General features: G+C 40.2%; 1 protein-coding gene across 8 annotated transcripts in view; it reads left to right on the plus strand.

The window, feature by feature from the left end:
- Positions 1-14,471, plus strand: part of FOXN3 (forkhead box N3) — a 207,021-nt gene extending 192,550 nt beyond the window's left edge. For 6 of the 8 annotated variants that reach the window (XM_021531918.2, XM_077783990.1, XM_077783992.1 and 3 more), the window contains 2 exons: positions 4,445-4,468; positions 7,060-14,471. In XM_021531918.2, coding sequence (XP_021387593.1) covers positions 4,445-4,468; positions 7,060-7,609 — 574 coding nt within the window. In that variant the 3' untranslated portion in view covers positions 7,610-14,471. The remainder of the gene's footprint in view (positions 1-4,444; positions 4,469-7,059) is intronic. The other 2 variants (XM_077783991.1, XM_077783993.1) reach the window with 1 other exon arrangement.
- Positions 14,472-19,546: the final 5,075 nt, after the last annotated feature.

Consider the following 19,546-nt stretch of genomic DNA (forward strand, 5'->3'; position numbering starts at 1 on the left):
GTTAGGTGAGGTGTTTTGACTAATCTGTTGTTCAGAAAGGAGGACAAAACTACATTGAACTAAGAAGCTGCAGTCTGTGATTTTTGATGAGTTAACTGCCATCAATTTAAAAGTTTACTGTGCTGTTCATCTTCGACAGTGTGACTGAATGCACTGGCATATTTTGTTCCTACACAAGGTATCAATGTGTTGCTCTTCCCTTGTAATTACATGTAATTACTTTATATTTAATATATAAAATAAGGTACAATTGAATTAAGTCCTTTGGGTTAAAAAATCCTCCTGGAAATCATTTAACAAAGATGACTTTCCATGAATAAAGAATTGCAGTTGAGGATATCATCATTATTTTGTAGTGCATTTGACTTAAATTGCACAAATAGGCCTTTCATTCCAAACTAATCTACAAATGGAAAGGCATCCCACACTATTTTTACTTTGAAAATCATCCTCTGGTGTTAAATCTCCACAACAGAGCATAATTGGATGTGTTTTGACAGTAGCTTTTTATTTACTTTATTCACACCACTTTTAGCTTGTTTACCATCCATATTTTCCATGTTGTGGCTGACAAGTCTAAGACCCACCCAAAAACAGCAGGGAAAAATAACGCTTCAAAGCTGCACAGCGTGTAGCATGTCTCTAGATGAGATCCATCATATTTTGGGGATATTTTTGGCAGACCATATCCCTATATAGTTCCCTGAGAGAGTCTACAAGCAGATGCAGTGACAGTCTGCATATGTAGAAAAGACACTGACTTACAGACAGAGGTATTCAATGAAAGCAGGCAAAGCCAGTAGTTCCTTGCGTGCAGCAAGGAGTTGGTTGTGAAAGTGAGCTCTTGCTCTTCCTATCATCATCCATTGGAAAATACCTTTTAAATGTTTTGCTAGGAGGACTTCTGTGTTGCTTTGGTAGGGACAGTATCTGTCAAAGTGGCCAGTGCATATGACATTCATGTGTCTTGGCAAGGTGCACAAAGCTTTTACAATATATAATTGCTTTCCACAGGAGTCAGGTATTACCTGTTACATCAGCCCTTGGGAAGAGCACAAGCTTGGAAGTTGATCTAACATTTGAGATTACATAATGTCAATTCCACTGTGATATTTGTAATTTTCTGCAGTTATCCATAGTGTGTGGGTGGTTTATTACTATGTCCAAGTCCTGCTGCTGTGCAGTAGAACTACTGAGCCTCAGCCCCTCATCTGCCTAATGTGGACAGATCCACTGAGGTGAGGTTGATGGAAATTCATCCCACAGAGAATCTTACCAGCTGTTTAGCATAGGCCTTGTAATTTGGTTCAGGTTATTTTACAGAAGATGTTTTACAAAATACCCTTGGTAATTTTTTTTTAAATACTTACTTATATGCTACAGCCTAGGTAATAGGTTAGACCACTTTGGTACTGTTTGTTAGAAATATCTTGGGTTTTAAATTACTGCAGGTTAAAAATTAATGGGAAATTACATGGGGTTTTCCCCATTTTATCCAGTTCTCCTTCACCAAACATTTGTATTTTCTCAGTCCCAGTTTTGGCTGGGATGCAGTTTATTTTCTTCCTAGTGACCAGTACAGAGCTGTGTGTTGGCTTTAGTATGAGAATAATGTTGATAATATGGTAATGGTTTAGTTACTGAGCAGAACTTGTCCTAGATGAGGACTTTTCAGTTTCCCATGCTCTGCCAGTGAGCAGGTGCAGAAGAAGCTGAGAGGGAGTGGGGGCAGAGCAGGTGACCTGAACTGGCCAAAGGGATGCTCCATCCCATAGAGCATAAACTGGGAGAGTTGGCAGGGAGGAGCTGATCACTCCTGAGCGATGGATTGAGCTGGGAGCAGTTATGTTGTGCATCCCTTATCTATCTTGTCTTTTATTCCCCTTTTGGTTACCTCTCTCTTTTTTCATCATTTTCATCGTCCTTGTTGTTACTGGTTTTGTTGTTACTTACTTTATTTCGAAGTGTTTGTATCTCAACTCATGGTTACCTTTTTCCAGTTCTCCTCCCAGCCCCACCTGGAGCAGGGAAGAGCAAGCAGCTGCATGGGACATAGTTGCTGGCTGGGATTAAACACAGACACTCTCAAGGAATTTCACAATTACCTGTAAATTGCAAACCGGCTTCTTAAAGAACTCCCCTCATTAAAAAAAAATATTTATGTTCAAGTTTCCAAGATAAAATTTTTCTTCTTCATAGGGAAAACAAGTGCACCTGCACTGGCAGGGCTACAGCTCTTCCTTGATTTTGAGGAATTTAAAAAAAATTCAACAAAAAAACTAGCAGAGAAACAATAGAACACCCCAGATGCAACACTAACAAAACTTACCTACTTCATCATGAGTAGATTTTAAAATACCTGTTCTTCTGCTATTAATGCCACAGTTCCATATGCAGCTCCTGATCACTGGGGCATGACAAGAATGAGTTTTGTACTTAACCTTATCTAAAGATGGGAAACGGTTATTTAGGATTATTTGCACTTCAAAATTATAGGGCAATTACTAGATTACCCCTTGGGCATAGCTTTTATTATTGTGACTTTATTTCTCATGCTGGCTTTATTTTTGCTTCCATTTTCCTCCCTCGAAGCAGCCATTCAAGCAGTGATTAAATAAAACAAACATAAGAAGCATTTGCAGAGTAGATGCATAAGTATAATTATTATCATTCACTTATATTATCTGTGAATTACTATTTTTGCTGAGATAAAGGAATTGGTGGGTATTTCCTTTCATAAATTCTTAATTGTATCTTTGTAGTGCTTACCACTGGTGTGATCAGCTTAGCAAGCCCCAGATCATCCCTGTTGCATTGCATTCCCCTCCCCACCTGTAACGGGCAGGATGAGTTACCCTTGGGAGCCAAAGGACAATAATGCTGACTGACTTGAGTATTCTCTGTAAAATGTATGGGGCTCCATTTGGTTTAATTTCAGATCTGCTGCTGATACTGCTGGCAGTTCATGAAGTGTATTTATTGTGGTCCTTTGCATACAATTTTTCTCTGAAGTACCTCTAAGAGCTTCTGTCACTATTGTGAGCAACTCACTGTTGGCTTTTAACTCAGTAAAACCCTGACAGAATCTCATTGTAGAGCAAGTAAGCACCACTTACTTTTCATATGCTTAGTCATCCTTCTGTGTGCTGTCGTGATTTTAAAAAGCAGTTCAACTATCTGGAGCCAAAAGTTTTGACTGTCCTGAATTTCCCTTTGAAATAAAAAAAATTGGTTGTTTTTTTTTTTTTCTTTTACAAACCTGGAATGTGTCTAAATCTACAAACCCAGCTTACCTTTACAGTTTTCATTGTGTCTTTTAACTGTGTGTTTCCAATTGCATACAAAACCTGTCATCTGTGGGTACACAGTATCTGTCATCCAGAAGGATCAGAGGTAGATTAAGGTGATATTTAAACTCCACATAGGTTTTCTTTGTTCATCAAAGGAGTATACCTGTCTCCAGTGTGAAATGCAGTAAGTTTTTTTCAGCAAAACCTTTGCCATTTTGCAAACAGAATGTGATTAGCTATATTTCTCTCAAGCTAGCAGAGAAGTTCAAGGAAGATATGCCTGTATGTGGTAAAATGACAGACTCACTTTTGTCTCCTCCTGAGGAAGACCTCTCGGAAACACCGAGGCACTAACACTGCAAAGGACATTATTTCCTCTAACTTGAGACCCAGCTGCCGTGAGTCTTGTCTGGTTTCTGATGGCATTGGTAGCAAAATTCATATCAGTTAACAATGGGAGTGAAGTCAGACTTTCAGAAGTCCAAACTTACATCTGCACTGCTTGAGGATTGTGTCATTGTGGTGCAACCAAATGGAAATATTCTAAAAAGAATCTTTAGAATTCCTTTAGGCTGAGATCCCTCAAGCAAATAAGATAGTCCGTGTCAGTAGGATAAAAAGCCCTAGAGACTGTCCCATCGACTTTAAAGCATGAAAGTATGTCAGTTTCTGGAAATTTTGAAATAAAGTTCTGAACAAAAAAGGGGGGAGACAAAGAGAGTTACAACCAAAACTGTGAACACAAATAGATTGAGCTAGCCAAAATCTGTGTCCTGAAACCCAGAGGAGTTCTGTCCAGTGATGGTCTAGATTGAACTACATAAATCACAGATTTGTTTCATAGTGAATATATGATTGTCTAAGAGCAGTGTAGATCTTGAGAGTGTCTCAGAAGCATGTGTGGAATATTAATTGTTTAGATATTAGTTCATTCAACTCTTACTAAACTACTAATATCAGTTATAAGTAATTAATGTTTGAGCTATTGCATATTAAGATACACATCAGATTAATATATTTTCTGGGTACATGGCTTTTGATGTTGTGAATATCCTAAAGCACTCTGCCTGTATAACTTTTTATTTTTCTGCAAATATCCTTTGCTAATTCTCTCCTTGACCTGCTTTCTCTTCCTTTTCTATTTCCTCAAGCAGAACTGGTTGGAAATCTTTCAAAATGTAAGTGAAACCAAAGATTTTTCTGAGACATAAATGCTATCCATTTCCTGACCAGTTCCACTTTCTTCTGAAGTGCACTGGTATTTTCTTTTCTCCCCTTCTTCGTTTTACAGCAATTCTTTTTTTTGCACCTCTTTGTGAACTTCTGTTTTTCTTTACCAGCATCTCTGTTTGCAGACACTGTGGGATGATAACCTCATACCCTCTCCTCTGGGACAGCCCTCTGTACTCCCTGGGAATTTCATTTTATTTTTATGCTGCTTTGGAGGAATTGGGATCTGGAGTAAGTCCCATGGGCAGGGCTTTTGAATCCAGATTATAGCCTCTTCATGTAAAGGCAACATTAGAGACTCATGAGCAGGACAAATCAGGGATATTTCTTTGGCACGTGGATGCACTGCTCGATGGAGCTGTGGCTTTCTTTTTATTGACAGTCAGTACAAACTCACAAGAGGAGATCTAAATAGCATAAAAACGGGTGTCTTGGTTTAAATCACATTCTTTAGAAGAAGCCTTGTTCACTTGCAGTCAGTAGGAATCCCATTTGAGTTCACACCTATTCTGTCCTGTATTTGTTTCCTTGGTGAATGGATTGCTATGTTTTAGTGGAAAATTAGTAGTGTGTGGTTTTTGGTAAGCCATATTGCTCTGACTTTTAGCTGCCTTGTAAAATCAAGTAAGTTTAATTTTATGGTAATTTATGATAATTTTTAACATTTTTAAATGTAAATTTACCCTAAAAATGAAGAATCTGTCACTTAAAATGCATCACATGCTTCCTTGTAATGGCTGATCTTAAGGAGTTAGTTATAAATTCACCTTATAACTAGCTTAGTATGGATGATTTCTTATTCTAAGCATTTGGCATCCTCTAATGACAACCCCTGCAGTTGCAAGCCATCACAGTGTAAATGCAGCTGGCTTGCTGCACAGTCATGAATGACATTGCACTTAGTTATTAATAATTGAAGAAGCTTTGTTTATTCCTTCTGAGTTCTTTATGGAATTTATGGATCCTACATCTACTCAGAAGTCTAGGCAAAAGTAATTTTGTTGAGCAAAAGAGGTTGGCAAGAGCCTTTCTCTGCTAATAAGTGTACCTACTATTCTATACATTTCTTTGAAAGCACTGTAAATAACATTTGGAATTACTGATGAATTTGCTGCCTTCTAGCATTGTCCTGTCACTGGTTCATAAATACAAGGGGGTTTCTTATCTCAGCGTGCTCTTGGGGACAAGGGCATGTAGATGAACAAGACTGTGGAATTACATACCACTTATTTTTCCCACCTTTCAACCTAGCCTTTCAGAATTGGGTAATACTCAGCTGTTTCTTGTGTAAGGAAACCATACATGAGGTCCATTGCCTGAAACCTAAAGTACTCTCCCATTTTTTAAAGTAGAAGAGCAGTAATACTCTGGACTTGCCACTGTGCCATTCCTCTTGAGAAACATCTATGTTCAGTGTGTGCATTTAAGAAAGGGGTTTAATCCAACACTGCCCTAAGCGTGCAAAAGCACTCTAATGGTAACATGAAGATGGCAAGTTTAAATCAGTTTATCATGTGATGGTTTAAACAGCCTTGTTTTTTTGTTGGATTTTTTTTAATTGACAGAGAGGTTCAAGGCTGGTAAACTGGCAGGTGGCAGTGATGATTGCTTTACTCAGTGACAAGCATCCTACTCTCCTCCTTTCCAGCAGGAGTTAAGCATTGTACAGAATCAGTGCCTTCTTTAATACTATTATAAGCATTATATTCTGTTTTTTAAAGTCAGTGGAATGTTCTAATACTTTTCACTCAGGAAAAAAAAACTGTTAGTTTTTAAACATATCATGCTGCAGTAGTTCCCACTGCACAGGATGCCATAAAACCAAAGGAGGAAATGACAACTTCTACAGCTAATCCAGATTTATTTTTTCTACTGCTTGTTTTTCAACTCGTTCTGATATTTTCTTGGCAGCTAGTGATATAAGATTGTATTGCTTTTAAGATTATTTATTAACTGATCAGAATCAGAACTGTGACTGGACCTGGTTGTTCCTTCTCTTGCAAAGAGTCCTAAATAGAAGTTGTGCTACTTCCCAGGTGAACCGTGGAATGCAAGTTGGAATTAGAGTTGGAAAGTGTCTTTCAGAGGAGGCAAGAAATTGTCCCAGAAAGCTACTGTCTCTTCCCCACATTTTTTGTAGTATCACTTAATATGCAAAAGATGGGGGGCTATTTATGCAACTTACCAGAGTTTATTTACCCAATAGGTAAAATAATGTTGGGGGTTTTTCTTTTTAATTTTTGAATGTGTAAACTATTAATTGAAATTTAAATCAATACTGTTTACACATCATTTATTTGTAACCATCCCCTACTTTTTCCTGATTCTTTTGCTGTTTTGCATCTTTTGGCTTGTTTTGTATGTCAAGTCCAATCCACGAACAATTAGGCTTTGAAACCAGCTTGCTTGGACATTGCTTTGATAGTCATCATTTCAGATTGTAATTTCAGTTTATCTGTCAGTTGGCTTTATCATCTTTTGCTTTGAAGCAGGATCACATCTCTGTGGCTTCTAAGACTGCTTGGATTTGTTTTTACAGGAATGGAATAACAAACTGCCGTATGCGGACAGAAAGCGAACAGTCCTGCGGCTCTCCAGTTGTTAGCGGTGACCCAAAGGAGGATCACAACTACAGCAGTGCCAAATCTTCCAACCACAGGAGCACATCACCTGCTAGTGACTCCATTTCCTCTTCCTCTGCTGACGACCAGTATGAATTTGCAACTAAAGGTAGCCAAGACAGCAGTGAAGGAAGTGAAGTTAGCTTCCAGAGCCACGAGAGCCATAGCGAAACAGAAGAGGAGGACAAAAAGCAAAGTCGGAAGGAGACCAAGGATTCTTTAGCTGACAGTGGATATGCATCCCAGCACAAGAAAAGGCAACATTTAATGAAGGCGAAAAAAGTACCAAGTGACACACTGCCTCTTAAAAAGAGACGTACAGAAAAGCCCCCTGAGAGTGACGATGAGGAGATGAAAGAAGCAGCAGGATCACTCCTGCATTTAGCAGGAATTCGATCCTGTTTGAACAACATCACCAATCGGACGGCAAAGGGGCAGAAAGAGCAAAAGGAAACCACAAAAAATTAGAACAAATCAATGATTTGTTTGAACTTACAAAGTTTTGTTTCAGCACGTCAGGTGAATTCTAATGATTTGTGGCAATATCAGCAATTTTTTCCTTTTTTGATTTTCTTCTATTTCTTTTTGTTTTGTTTCTTTGGGTTTTTTTGTTTGGTTTTTTTTTTTTTTTTTGACCCTTAAGATTTTTATTTTTAAAGGAGATTGAAGCCATAGAACTCATACTGACACTCAGCTAATTTACAAAAGCTTTTCATTACCTGAAGACAAAAAGTTAACAAAAAAAAAGAAAGCCAAAATCGCCATTGCTTTCTCCAGCTTATCAAAAATGCATGGTTGAATACGCAGTGATATCCACATTAATGTGATGGGAGTAAAATTGGGCACTTGGAAATCCCTCTTATAGTAGAGGAGCTGTGCATAATTAAGTATTCATTCAGGCCTGGCCCTTAAGAATTTTTTTAATGGCCTTACCATTGGGTTAGAAGTGAATGTGAATAAAGAGATTTGTGGGAAAGAGGAGGCATGTACTTCTCAACCAGGAACTGTTTGGTGGCACTTGGAGATGTTGTGCCACACAAGTCTTCAGACAGCCACTGGTGGCAACTGTGCAAGCAGTAATGCACTTCTAGTGTGTCACATATTCTATGTGGCTCATAATGAGAAGACTGGTAACTCTTAAGTTTGAGGAAACTATGTATGCAATGGGTTTCAGTGAAATAATGAAATGGGAGGGGTGTGATTGTTAGTAGCATCATTAACCATTGAATTCTGTCTTCTATATTAAATTGAAAGAATGTTCAAAAAGCCATAAGCCTGAAGATTGGCACTGCGTGCAAAATATAATAGTAATAGGGAAAAACAAACTATGTCTTCTAAACTGCCTGAGTGAAAAGTAATCAAGTTTAAGAAATTACAGTAGATACAATGTACATCAGAATCTTTTTCTGTGGATCACATCCTTGATCTAACGGGAAAAAAATGCTACAAAACCTGCCATTAGTAGTATTCTGTATTTAAAAATAGAAGGAAAGTATATTGGTGAACAGTAAAATTCAGAAGTTCAACAAAAAAGCTCCTACACTGCCCTCAGAAATGAGTGTGCAGTGACCATCAGTCAGGATTCATCTGTGCAAAAATGACAACAAATTTCCAGATTCAACCAGCATAGCCAGCAGAAGAAATTTGATCCACATTGCATGGATTCTTTAGGGAAAGGGGGAAAACAAAAAGCAAACAATTTTTTTTATTCAAAGATGACAAAGTTCTTGTAAGGTAAATAATGTATTTAGCATGAAGCATGAATTATTTTCATATAAATATAGAAAATAGAGAAAAAGGCTATGCCTCTAATTTTTAAGCCCTTAGGCTTAGAGTTTGTTTTTTGGGGGTTTTGTTTTGTTTTGTTTTTGTTTTGGTTCTTTTTTGTTGTCGTTGGGGTTTTTTTGAAGCAGGTGTTTAAGGTTTAACCTTCTTCAGGGACAAACACTGACTGTTGGGGAACTTACTCTGCAATATTAAAAAATAAAATCTTCATGCTCTGGTAGGGCTTGGATGGTTGAATTATACTGCCTTGTCTGCACATTCAGCCCCCTCTCCCTACTTCTGTTAAAAAAAAAAAAAAAAAGAAAAAAAGAAAAAAGTAAAAGTGTGTCTTTTCTTCGTCTGTACATGTGTAACATGACGCAATAATCTGAGGGCAAATTTAGTAGTGAGTGTGTATGACAGAATCAAGAAAATAACGGGAGGTTAATTGAGGAAAACTCTCTGATTTGATTCAGGAATAAGTAGACAAGAAAATAGCTTTGCTAATTTGCCATGAAAAGTTGAAGTTAGCTAAGGGCCTTATGGTGGTGTCCGGATTAAAAAAAGTGTTCCAGAGATTGTGAGTCAGGTACAGTGCTACTCTCCTGGTAAGGATGACTGTGAGACTGAAAATCACTACAGCAGAGAGAAGCTGTGAAATAAACAGAACAGTCTCTCTCACCTAGATTCTTGAATTTGGCATGAAAAATTCTACACATAGAATATCCTAGAGGAAAAAAGAAAATCCCAGAAACCAACCACTTAAGAGAACAAAATGGTCGGTTTCTTAAAGAGTATAGGTTTAGATTTATCACTAACAGCTGTTTCAGGCAGTAGTTTCACCAAGATGGATCTAGTTTATGAAGAGTGAGTTAGAGAAGGGTTTGACTTCCTCCTCAGTGCAGTGAGCTAAAAGTTATATTTGGAGTTGCCTGTGATGTGTGCTCAGTTAGGACGTGGAAGGACTGAAGGACAGGCAGGTCTGGACCTGGTTCTGTGCCCCACAAGCATCTTGTAAAGAACAGTGCAGCACAGCAAAAGTGTGCCTCTCCTCCCATCTCAGCCAGCATGTCCTGGGATCCAGGAGCAGCTTGATAGCTGCCAGAGCTCAGCACAACTGCCATCTTAGGAGATAAGGAAGGAGAGAGCCGTGGATAGTGCAAGGAACAGCCTTGTTCCTCTCAGTTTGCAGGGGTCGATGCATGCAGGGTTGATTCCCAGCATTAGTTAAGGCAGGAGTACATAGAGACTAACTTCTGTTGGCTGCCTGCAGCCTTTAGATAATGTTGGGGAAAACAGGAAGGACCAATCCCTTGGCCAGGTAACACAGAGATGAATGAGCCATAACATTTCCCTTGTCTGATTAGACTGGGGTAATCTGCTTCTTCCCAAGTCCATGCTCTCTGCAGCCAAAGTCTGTAGGCAGTGAAACACACAACCCTGTACAAGAGAACTTGGTCTTCATCTTTTACAGACTTTTGGGAGAGTCATTTGAAACAGAAGATACTACAGTATCACTTTGCCACCACCTTTGCTTATTAATGCATAGTTGTATCAGCTTGGGAGTGGCTTAATATTTACCAAAAACAGCACCGAAAAATCTAGTGGCAGAAAATACAAACCATGGCTCAGCCATCTCTGTCCTCCAGGGAAAGAAATGTGTTTGTGTGCCAGTGGCCAGATTCTGTCCACAACACTAATTCCAGAGCAACTTCTCTGATCGCAGTGTGTCAGTGCAAATGAGATCAATATCTACTGAACAACAAATACCATTCATTAATGTGGACTCTTGGTGGCTAAATATATAATTACCACTAGTATTACTCATCTTAGAAAACAGTCATTTTGCATAAATATCTAATTAGGCAGGTTAACTTTATACAGATATATATATATATATAAAACACCTATCTAAGACTTCGGCAAGTTCTCTATATACTTCCTGGTAAACCTAAAATGTTGGCAAGCATCTATTTTCATATTAAAATTTGTTTCTCCTAGCTTGATCTACTAGGGAGGTATTCTTTGGTAGGATTTTACAAAGTTGTGTTCAGGAACCAGCAGTTTGGGCTGCAATCATTGGATTATTTCTGGTGTTTAAAAACAACTTGTCCTTATTGATGCTTACTCTGACTGTGGATGAGAAGTACATAATTTGGATTGCATAAAGTATTTAGGAGTCACCTTTTAAACCATATTTGTGCCTGGCTGACAATGGCAACTTTGTCAGAACTGGTTCTACTCCATCAGAGAAGTTCTCTTTTTTTTGTGTAAGAACTGAAATTGATTTGTTTTCCAAGAAATACGATGTCAGCTTTTAATCGAGTTGTCTTTACTTCAACTGAATGATGTCAAAACGGACTGGTAATTGCACTGTATTACAAACTCTCTCACTTGCCAGATAGGAGGTGGTGTGGATTTGCTTGTTTGCTTTCCTTCTAAGCCATTTTGGGGTGAGAAGTTGTCAAATCTCTTAACTTCCCCTTCTTCTCACTCTTAAGTATTGCCAAATTAGCGTTTCTCCAAGACAGGTGGGGGCAAGGTCAGCAAGTGTTCAGTGGTGAGTTTCACATGGACATGAATTGTAAGGGTTGCTGGACTTCATGGCGAGTTCCTTTGGAATATGCCTTTTGCAGCAAGAAGCTCTTGCAGGCCAGAGCTAATGCCATAAGCAGATTTCACCAGCATCTCCAGGGAGGTGAAATCTGCTGATCATGCTTGCATTCTGCAAGCAGTTGGATGTCCTACTGCATTTTGGTGCAGATTCTGCTTGCATTCAAAAATGCAAGCAAGGTCTTGAACAGCTTAAATGTATCACCCCATAGCTGTTTCTGAAAGCAGTTCTGCTTCTGATCTTCTCCTGGCAAAATTGGCAGTAGTTCTACAAAGATCACAGGGCTTGAAAAGCCGAATTGGGAGTGAGGAGGTGTGCCCTGTAGGACTAGAGAACTGTCCTGACACTGTTCTCTTCTCTCCAGCAATTGAGATGAGGTTCATCTTCTGGTTCCTCTCCCACTTTAATGGGAGAAGGGAATCCCAAAGGAGATGCATTGGCTCCCAGTGTTCAGCTGAATTACTGTCTACTTGTGGAAAAGATACAGAAAAAAGCTGGAGGCTGCATTCTTCACTGGAGTGAGGTAGAGATACATTGACATACTTTAGCAGAGATTGAAATCCTAAATTGTACACCAAATGGCACCATGGATAAAATCACCAAAACAACAGTTTGTCCTGGTTTCTTAATAGTAGTAATTTATTTTCGCTGTGGTTTTGGCTCCCATCCCAATCTATCTAAAGATGTAGATCATAGAATCAAAATATGTTGAATTGGAAGGGACCCATGTGACTCTTGGCCCTGCACAGGACACACCAAGACTCACACTGTGGGTCTGAGAGTGCACAATCTGAGTTTTTCTAGAACTTGAAGGTGTCTGGTCTCCTTTGCAGTTAGTGGAGGTATAGACACCCAAGTGCTTCTGGAAGCCTTTACCTATTATTATTATTGTTACCACAATTTTTGCTTTAATCCGACCCTAGGCATTTTTGAAAATATTACTCTCCTGTGCTCCAGGATCAGCATAAAACTACTGAGAAACTGCATTTCCAATGCAATTTACTTCACTTCTTGGAGAATGCAAACCCAGCTCCTTCAGGCACATCACTACTGCCTGAACAGCTCATTGGCATATTTTGTAGGAAATACTTTGAAACATTTTCTTAACTTTGCCACCAAAAGAGCATTTGAACCATACATCCTCCTGATTGTAACTGAGTATCAGTGTTGACCGTCTGACCAGTTAAGTTTTAGTAGTGTTCTTCACAGCCCTCCAGTAATATATCAAACACTGTTATGCACATAATGCAGCACTGTGATCTAATTTAAATAATACTTTTTTATTATTTATACTACTCTATGTAATATACATCAACACTTTGCTATATAACCTAAGTGATAACCCTCTTCTTAGTTACCTGCCAAACTCTGAATTTCTGTTTGATTTATATTGCAATTAGCACAGTTACCAAGTTGTAATGATGTCTCTTTTCCTTTGAAATGGGATGTGTAAGTCAAACTATACATTTTGTGTGTTTCTGTTTTGAGATGAAGTTTATAAGGATTTACACACAACATTCAGTGTTCTGTATAAATCTACCTACATTTGTAAATTCATCTGTTAATCCCCTTTTCTTTAGAAAGTATTAATTGATGGTTTATTAGGGATTTTTATTTTTGCATTTTTATTTTTAGTACTGGTTATTCTTGAATTAAGCAGAGACTTGTCAGCTGGGTTGCTTTATCCTTGATCATGTACATGACCTTATAATTCTTCCACAGTTCAGCAAACAAGTACTAGCTTCACTGACCAAAAAAAAAAAAAAAATCTCAACCTAATGTGTCTATGGTGCTGTATTTTGCTGGTATACATTTAAAACCAGAAATTATTTAAAGGTCACTTCTGAGTTGTTCTAATAAGTAGCCTTTCCTGGTTTGGGGAGTTTGGGTTTTGTTTTAGCATTGAAAACAAGGTATATTTATCTGAAGCTATATAGTGGTTTTTCTACTGTATCACATTTCCTTTTGCAAAGAGGAGAATATCCTGATGTAACATCCTTTCACAATCAGTGCAAGGGGGTTTTGTTTCACTTTTTTATTTTTAGTGGATTTCGTGAGGCTTTGGATCAGGCCAGCAGTTACAGGAGCTCATCATCTGAGGGTTTAAGGGATAAATGACAACTTGTGCTGGCCTTTAGTGCTAGAAGGGATTTTACCGAATACTAAAACTACATGCTGGACTCTGGAATGGCTGACAATCTAAAATGGGAATCTTTTTCATTTGTTTACTCTGGCCTGAAATCCCAAGACCTTTTTTTGTTTGGATGACATTGAACTTGAGTACATTTTTAAGTTACTAGAGCATTGTACATTTCCTGAGTATGTGTGTGAAACAACAATTGAAAGTCATACCTGTATCTGATAACCAGTTCCATGCCTGCATCATTCACACTCACTACTTAAAACTGCCATGATGTAAAATGTTGGGGGGAATGATTTGTGTGTGTATGAAAAGCATTATGAACTTGTACATTTTTTTATACTCTGATCTGTAATTTCTGAAGTATTTTGTTTTACAGAAAAAGTGATAAAGCAATCAAAAGACCAAGAGATTTAGTATCAATGCTTGAGGGTCACAGGACCTTAACTGGCCAATAAGTTAATTTAGTACAGTGATAAGCCAATTTTTTTTGCTGTACTTGGCGTCTGAAACTGCCAATTTCATCAATATTAAGATACGAACTGTGACGGGGAATGAACAGTGATGTTAAGTTGTATTTGTGTTTACCTAAATGAGCAGTCCGAAGGCAAGTGCAATCAGCTGATCTTTAGGAAATATGAAATTGTTGATTTAGAGGCATACTTGCATTTTACATTTTCTTGATGTGTAATCATATTGCCAAAGACAAACTATTTCATCAATTATTATTGTAAATAACACTTTCCCAAAACCTACCATAAAGTTTCTGTGATGTATTGTCTTCCAGTTGCAATAAAAATTACTGAGTTGCATCAATTGAACAATTGTTTTTGTGTGAATATTAGTTTCAGAATATGCTCACATATTAAGACAGAACAACAGTAATTGTTTTGTTTTGGATTTTTTTAACCAATTAATTCTTACATTATTAAGTAGTTCTGGGCCTTGTGGGATGTTACCTGGATCTTCACTGCTGTAGATACCCACACATGTTAATTTGCTGTCATGTGCAAATGGCTAGATATACTGAACTGATGTTAAGTTAGGATCTGATCTTCCTTTTTCATCAGTTTTGCAGCCCAGAAACAAAGCTTATTTCACCGGGAATTGGTTTTTGTTTTGGTTTCTGGTTTTGTGGGGTTTTTGTTTGGTTTTTTCCTATTGTTAGCAACAATCAGAAAATATCCAGTAATAAAATGTCTAATGGCAAATATATAACATCCTGAAAAATATACCCTTGTAATCTGTGCATTAATTCTCCCACTTAAGTCTATAGTTGAAAGCAGTGCAAAAGGATTCTCTTCAGAGAATGAATAATGAGTAAAAAAATTGTAACAGTCTCATAGCTTTCTCCAATTAAAATTAAACTGAATAGTACAATCCTATAAGTCACAGCATTCCTCAGACCCTGTGTTTTTGAAAGTGTTCTGTTAACAGCCCTAAATATCTATAGGTTAACATTGAAAAAGACTGAGAAGAAAGAAAGCCCCTCAGTTCTTCCATCCAACTTTCTCACAGCTGGTTTGAAGCGCTGCTGAAGCAGAGAGGGTGGTTTCTCAGCCGTGTAATGAGAATGTATGGCTGCTGCAGCTGGAAGTCGGCTGACCTAAGAGGGTCCCCCTCTCTTGTCTTGATGCCATCCAGAATGGCTGGTATGGGAGACTACTGCACTAGGCTTCTGAGGGACAAGATGGATGTGAACATCCCAGGATAAAGGAGCAGAAGAAGTAAATGTCTGAGAGACAAAAGAGCATAAAAGTGCCCAAGCTCAGTCTGTCCAGAAAATTGCTACTTCCATACATTGCCTGGAAAAGTTTGTAACCAATCCTTGGTGCCCACTGCTGCTGCAATTGAACAAGGAGAACTTGGCCAAGGAGAGAGATGAGAATTGACTGATGAGAAGGTAAAACCTATTAACTGTGCTCTGAACCATTTCTTCTGATGGATCTCCCCCTCCCAGTTAGGCAATGATCACGTAGCAGTCAGTGATGGATTGGTAGTGATGTGTGTAGAGGAGCAATGAGACCTGCAGCCTCCACAGAGTAAGTTTTAGCTTTATGTACAAGCCAGCAAGCTTGCCAAGAGCCTGGTCATGGACTTGTTTCAGCATAGGACATTGCAAAAAGGTCTTAAGCCATTTAGCTCAGGCATGCTATAAGAGATGTTCTGAATGCCAGCTGTGCTACCAACTTCCCGTGCAACTGCAATTTGAACAATCAAACACTATATAAACACATGTCCTATCTCCTCTCCAGACTTAACATCCTTATTTGCACCATGTATTGTGCTCAATTTGTCAAAATGCTGTGGCAAGCCCTTGGGCAGCATGGCAGACGAGGTGATTTATGTAGCAGGTCTTCCTGCTGCTCTTTCTTCAGGGCTGTCCCTGCTCCAGCATGCGCTGCCTGGAGCCACTCCAGGAATTCCTGCCCGGTGTGGGTTCCTCAGGAGCGTGCAGATCCCTTCTGATCTCGAGTGGGTCTCCAGCATAGTCTGTGTGCTGCTTTCTTTGTGAAACACATCCGAAGAGGAGCACTCCCCACCCCTCTGACTGCCTGCAGCAGTAGCACCCACTGGCTTGGCCTTTCCTTTTTGCTGACCTCAGCCTTCCGTGGGCTAAAACACCTGGCCAGCTGGCACGTGGGTGATGCTGCCACCCTGTGCTGAGAGCTCATCTCCCCTGGCCGCGGCAGCAGCTCGGCCCCTCAGCAGCTCAGCCCTGGCGGTGTTGAGGCCACTCGGGGCCTGCCCCGGCCCTGAGGAGCGCAGAGGGGCAGGTGCCATGGCAGCGCTCCGGGACAGCCCCCGGGGGCTGCGTGGGCAGAAGAACCCCCATGGCTAAAGTGCCCACCCTTGGCATGGGCACCCCGCTGCCTCTGTCCTCCCAGCCTTACACGTCTTCCCCAGGCAGAATGGGACAGCAGGGCTCGGTCCCTCCCCACCTAAAGAAGGGGTTGTGAAAGTGTGTGATGTGAGCCACACGAGGCCTGTGCGCTTTTACGCTGCAGATGTTGGCTGCAGATGTTGGCTGCAGATGTTGGCTGCAGATGTTGGCTGCAGAAGTCCGGCAGCGCAGGTGGGGCGCAGCTCGGGCAGCGGCTCTGTGGGGTAAGGCCTGGCCCTGCCGCCATCCCTGCACCCGCCCTCAGGGCTGTGCCCCAGGCCACCAGTGGCCACCAATGGGCACGGAACCGGAGCTCAGGGCACCTGAGGGACACACAGCCCCAGGCTTACCCCCCTGGCTTGCTGGGGCAGTACTCGACGGCACAAAATGGTTACGCACAAAATGCCCACGTGTGTGTGGCCTCCGTGCCAAATTCCTGTCTTCACACAACAGCATCTGGTGCTCCAGACTCCCTGTAAAGGGTGGCACTGGACCCTTCTGTTGGCTTAATGCACACCAGCTGGGGATGTTGCCTAGAGAGAAAGAAGAGAACATAAATAACAACAAAAGGCTTGTTCTGGGTGCTCCAGATCTTGTGTTATGCCAGGAAATGAAGTAGCAATTGATTCTGTGATGTCTGCTTCTTATAGAAATATTATAAAGGAATAAATCTTCAACTTTAACGCAGTGCAATACTTTGAGTGGACACATTCAATACATGTAAGATAATTAAAGGGGTTTTTAAACTTCATCATAAAGTACAGATAATTAACAATGGTGAGAAACTTCATGGAAAACTCTACAGCAAACATCTGTCAGACTTAATAACAAGCATACACTCTGCTTTTCATCATATACTGTTTGACATAATTTTTATTGGCTATAAATCTGCAGGGTTTGTTTATATTTCTATTTGCATTGGGATTGGTTGCCACTTTATATTTGATCAGCAGGGCTGCTATTCATTGTGGTGTAAGGAATCAAATAATGATTGTGTATATACAGCAATCTGAGCATTACAGTGCAGGAGACTGTAAACAAAATTTTTAAATCTCTGCTTATCATCATAAGCAATGTTCTCTCCAGGTCTTTAATGACAATCAGTTTCTAGAGGCTTTTCCCAAATAACTGTCATTGAAAACAACAACGCATTTTTAGCTAGCTTGGTCCTGAAATGCAGCATCTTCCTGCTGCTGAGATGCAACTTCTTATCTATCTGTTTTCAGTCTGTTAGACTACACAAAGGTAGTGCCCACATTTTACTTTTCCTGCTTTTCTAATGAGTGGTAGTACATCAGCAAATAGGAGGAAAACATTCCTGGTAGGCGCACCATGGGAGACAAAAGCTGTGCCTCAGGGACACCCTGTAAAATGGCCATGTATTGTAGGACGATGCAGCAGATCCCTCCTGAGCTGACATTTCTGTATGTACTAACCCAGTCGTAAAAAATAAATGGCATATTGGCAAAATATGATAGGAAAAGTAGGATGAGTTATAATGAAAATTAAAATATTGATGGCATGGCTCCTTTGCCCTTAATTAGGGCAGGTAGAGAACCTTTTAAAATAGTACAGTCTCCCCTCATTCCTTTGCAGTTTTGTTTTTTCATCTCTAAAACACAGATCAGTCTGTAATGCAGAGACCTGCTTTTAATCGTCTTACATAATCTCTGCAATCATAGTAAAGTGCAGTGCTGTTCAGTGATTTTAAAAATAGCTTTATTCAGCTATCAGCATACTAATTAATCCACTTGCATATTCCAACCTGGTTCATTCACCATCTCAGTCACAGAAGCTATGCTACCTGGGGTGTAATCAAATACAGCTGGCTTTGCCTGTTACACCACTGTAAGAAGCAGATCATCCATCAGGAGAAGAGCCACAACTCCTGCTCCTTGTGGCCAGTGCCTGCTGTCTGCTCCTGGCACAGCAATAAGGAGCCACACTGCAGTGAGATCTAATGGGTGATCCACCACGCCAAAACAAATGGATTTGGGGAATATTGCCTACATGGCTGCAAACAGCATTCAGTCAGCCATTTTGGGCTTTGCAAGCAGGGTAGGGAGACAGGGGAAAAAAGGCAAAGGAAAGCAAAGCTCCTGCAAGGAAAGGAAAGATCCTTCTCTCTGATGAGAAGGAAGAGATGACAGCACAGGAGGCTCCCGGTGCTACCTGAGGCATAAAAAAGCTGTACATAGGGAAAGGGCTGGGGAGAATCCCCATGAGAAGCAAGTGTTCAGTATCTGATATAGGACACCAGTGTGGTTTTGTCTCTTTTAACGCTTTTTCCTTTATGAGGGACTTCTCTCTCAGCACCTTTTAAAGTGTTTTGCCCACTCCAGAGCATTGTGGTTGCCTGCTCTGTGCCACAGCTCCTGCTGTCCACCATTGTGTCTGCTCCTTACCATGTGTCCAGCTGGAGAATAAACAAATGGGAGGTCGGGTGGCTGCTGAGGTTTGGTGAACCAAAGCCTAATTGTTTGGGTATTTCCTACTGCCACGCCGACAGGAGCTGTCTGCTTGCCCTGCTGCTTTACCACTCCCTTCCAATGAGGCTGCAGTAAAATGAATAGTCTGTGACAATGTATCTTACTGGAAGAAAATCAGTCACTCCATTGCACTAGCAATATCATCTCCACGGACAGGGCTGTTCCCAGTGGCCAGAGAGACATGTGGAGACCCCACTCTGTAGGACAAGTCTCTGCTGAGTCTCACAGCTGGGCATGGCCAGGAAGCCATGGGCAGCCAGGTGCTGTAGCCTCTCTGGGTGGCCTGTGTGAGGGCTAAGTACCGGTGGCCACAAAAAAAGAATTAATATTTTCAAAAGCTGTGAGATTATTATTTTTTTTTAAACAATTCATCTTGAAACAACAAAGTAATAACTTGTGCCTGTCTGCGTTTGTAAGGTAGAATTGTAATAATTTCTTGTTCAGGGACAGAAGAAAAGATTATTTGGCAGACAAAGGGAGACAGAGATTGTATCCCTACAAGTGCCTCCAGTTG

The sequence above is a fragment of the Lonchura striata genome, chromosome 6, assembly GCF_046129695.1.
Source record: "Lonchura striata isolate bLonStr1 chromosome 6, bLonStr1.mat, whole genome shotgun sequence".
Lineage (NCBI taxonomy): Eukaryota > Metazoa > Chordata > Aves > Passeriformes > Estrildidae > Lonchura > Lonchura striata.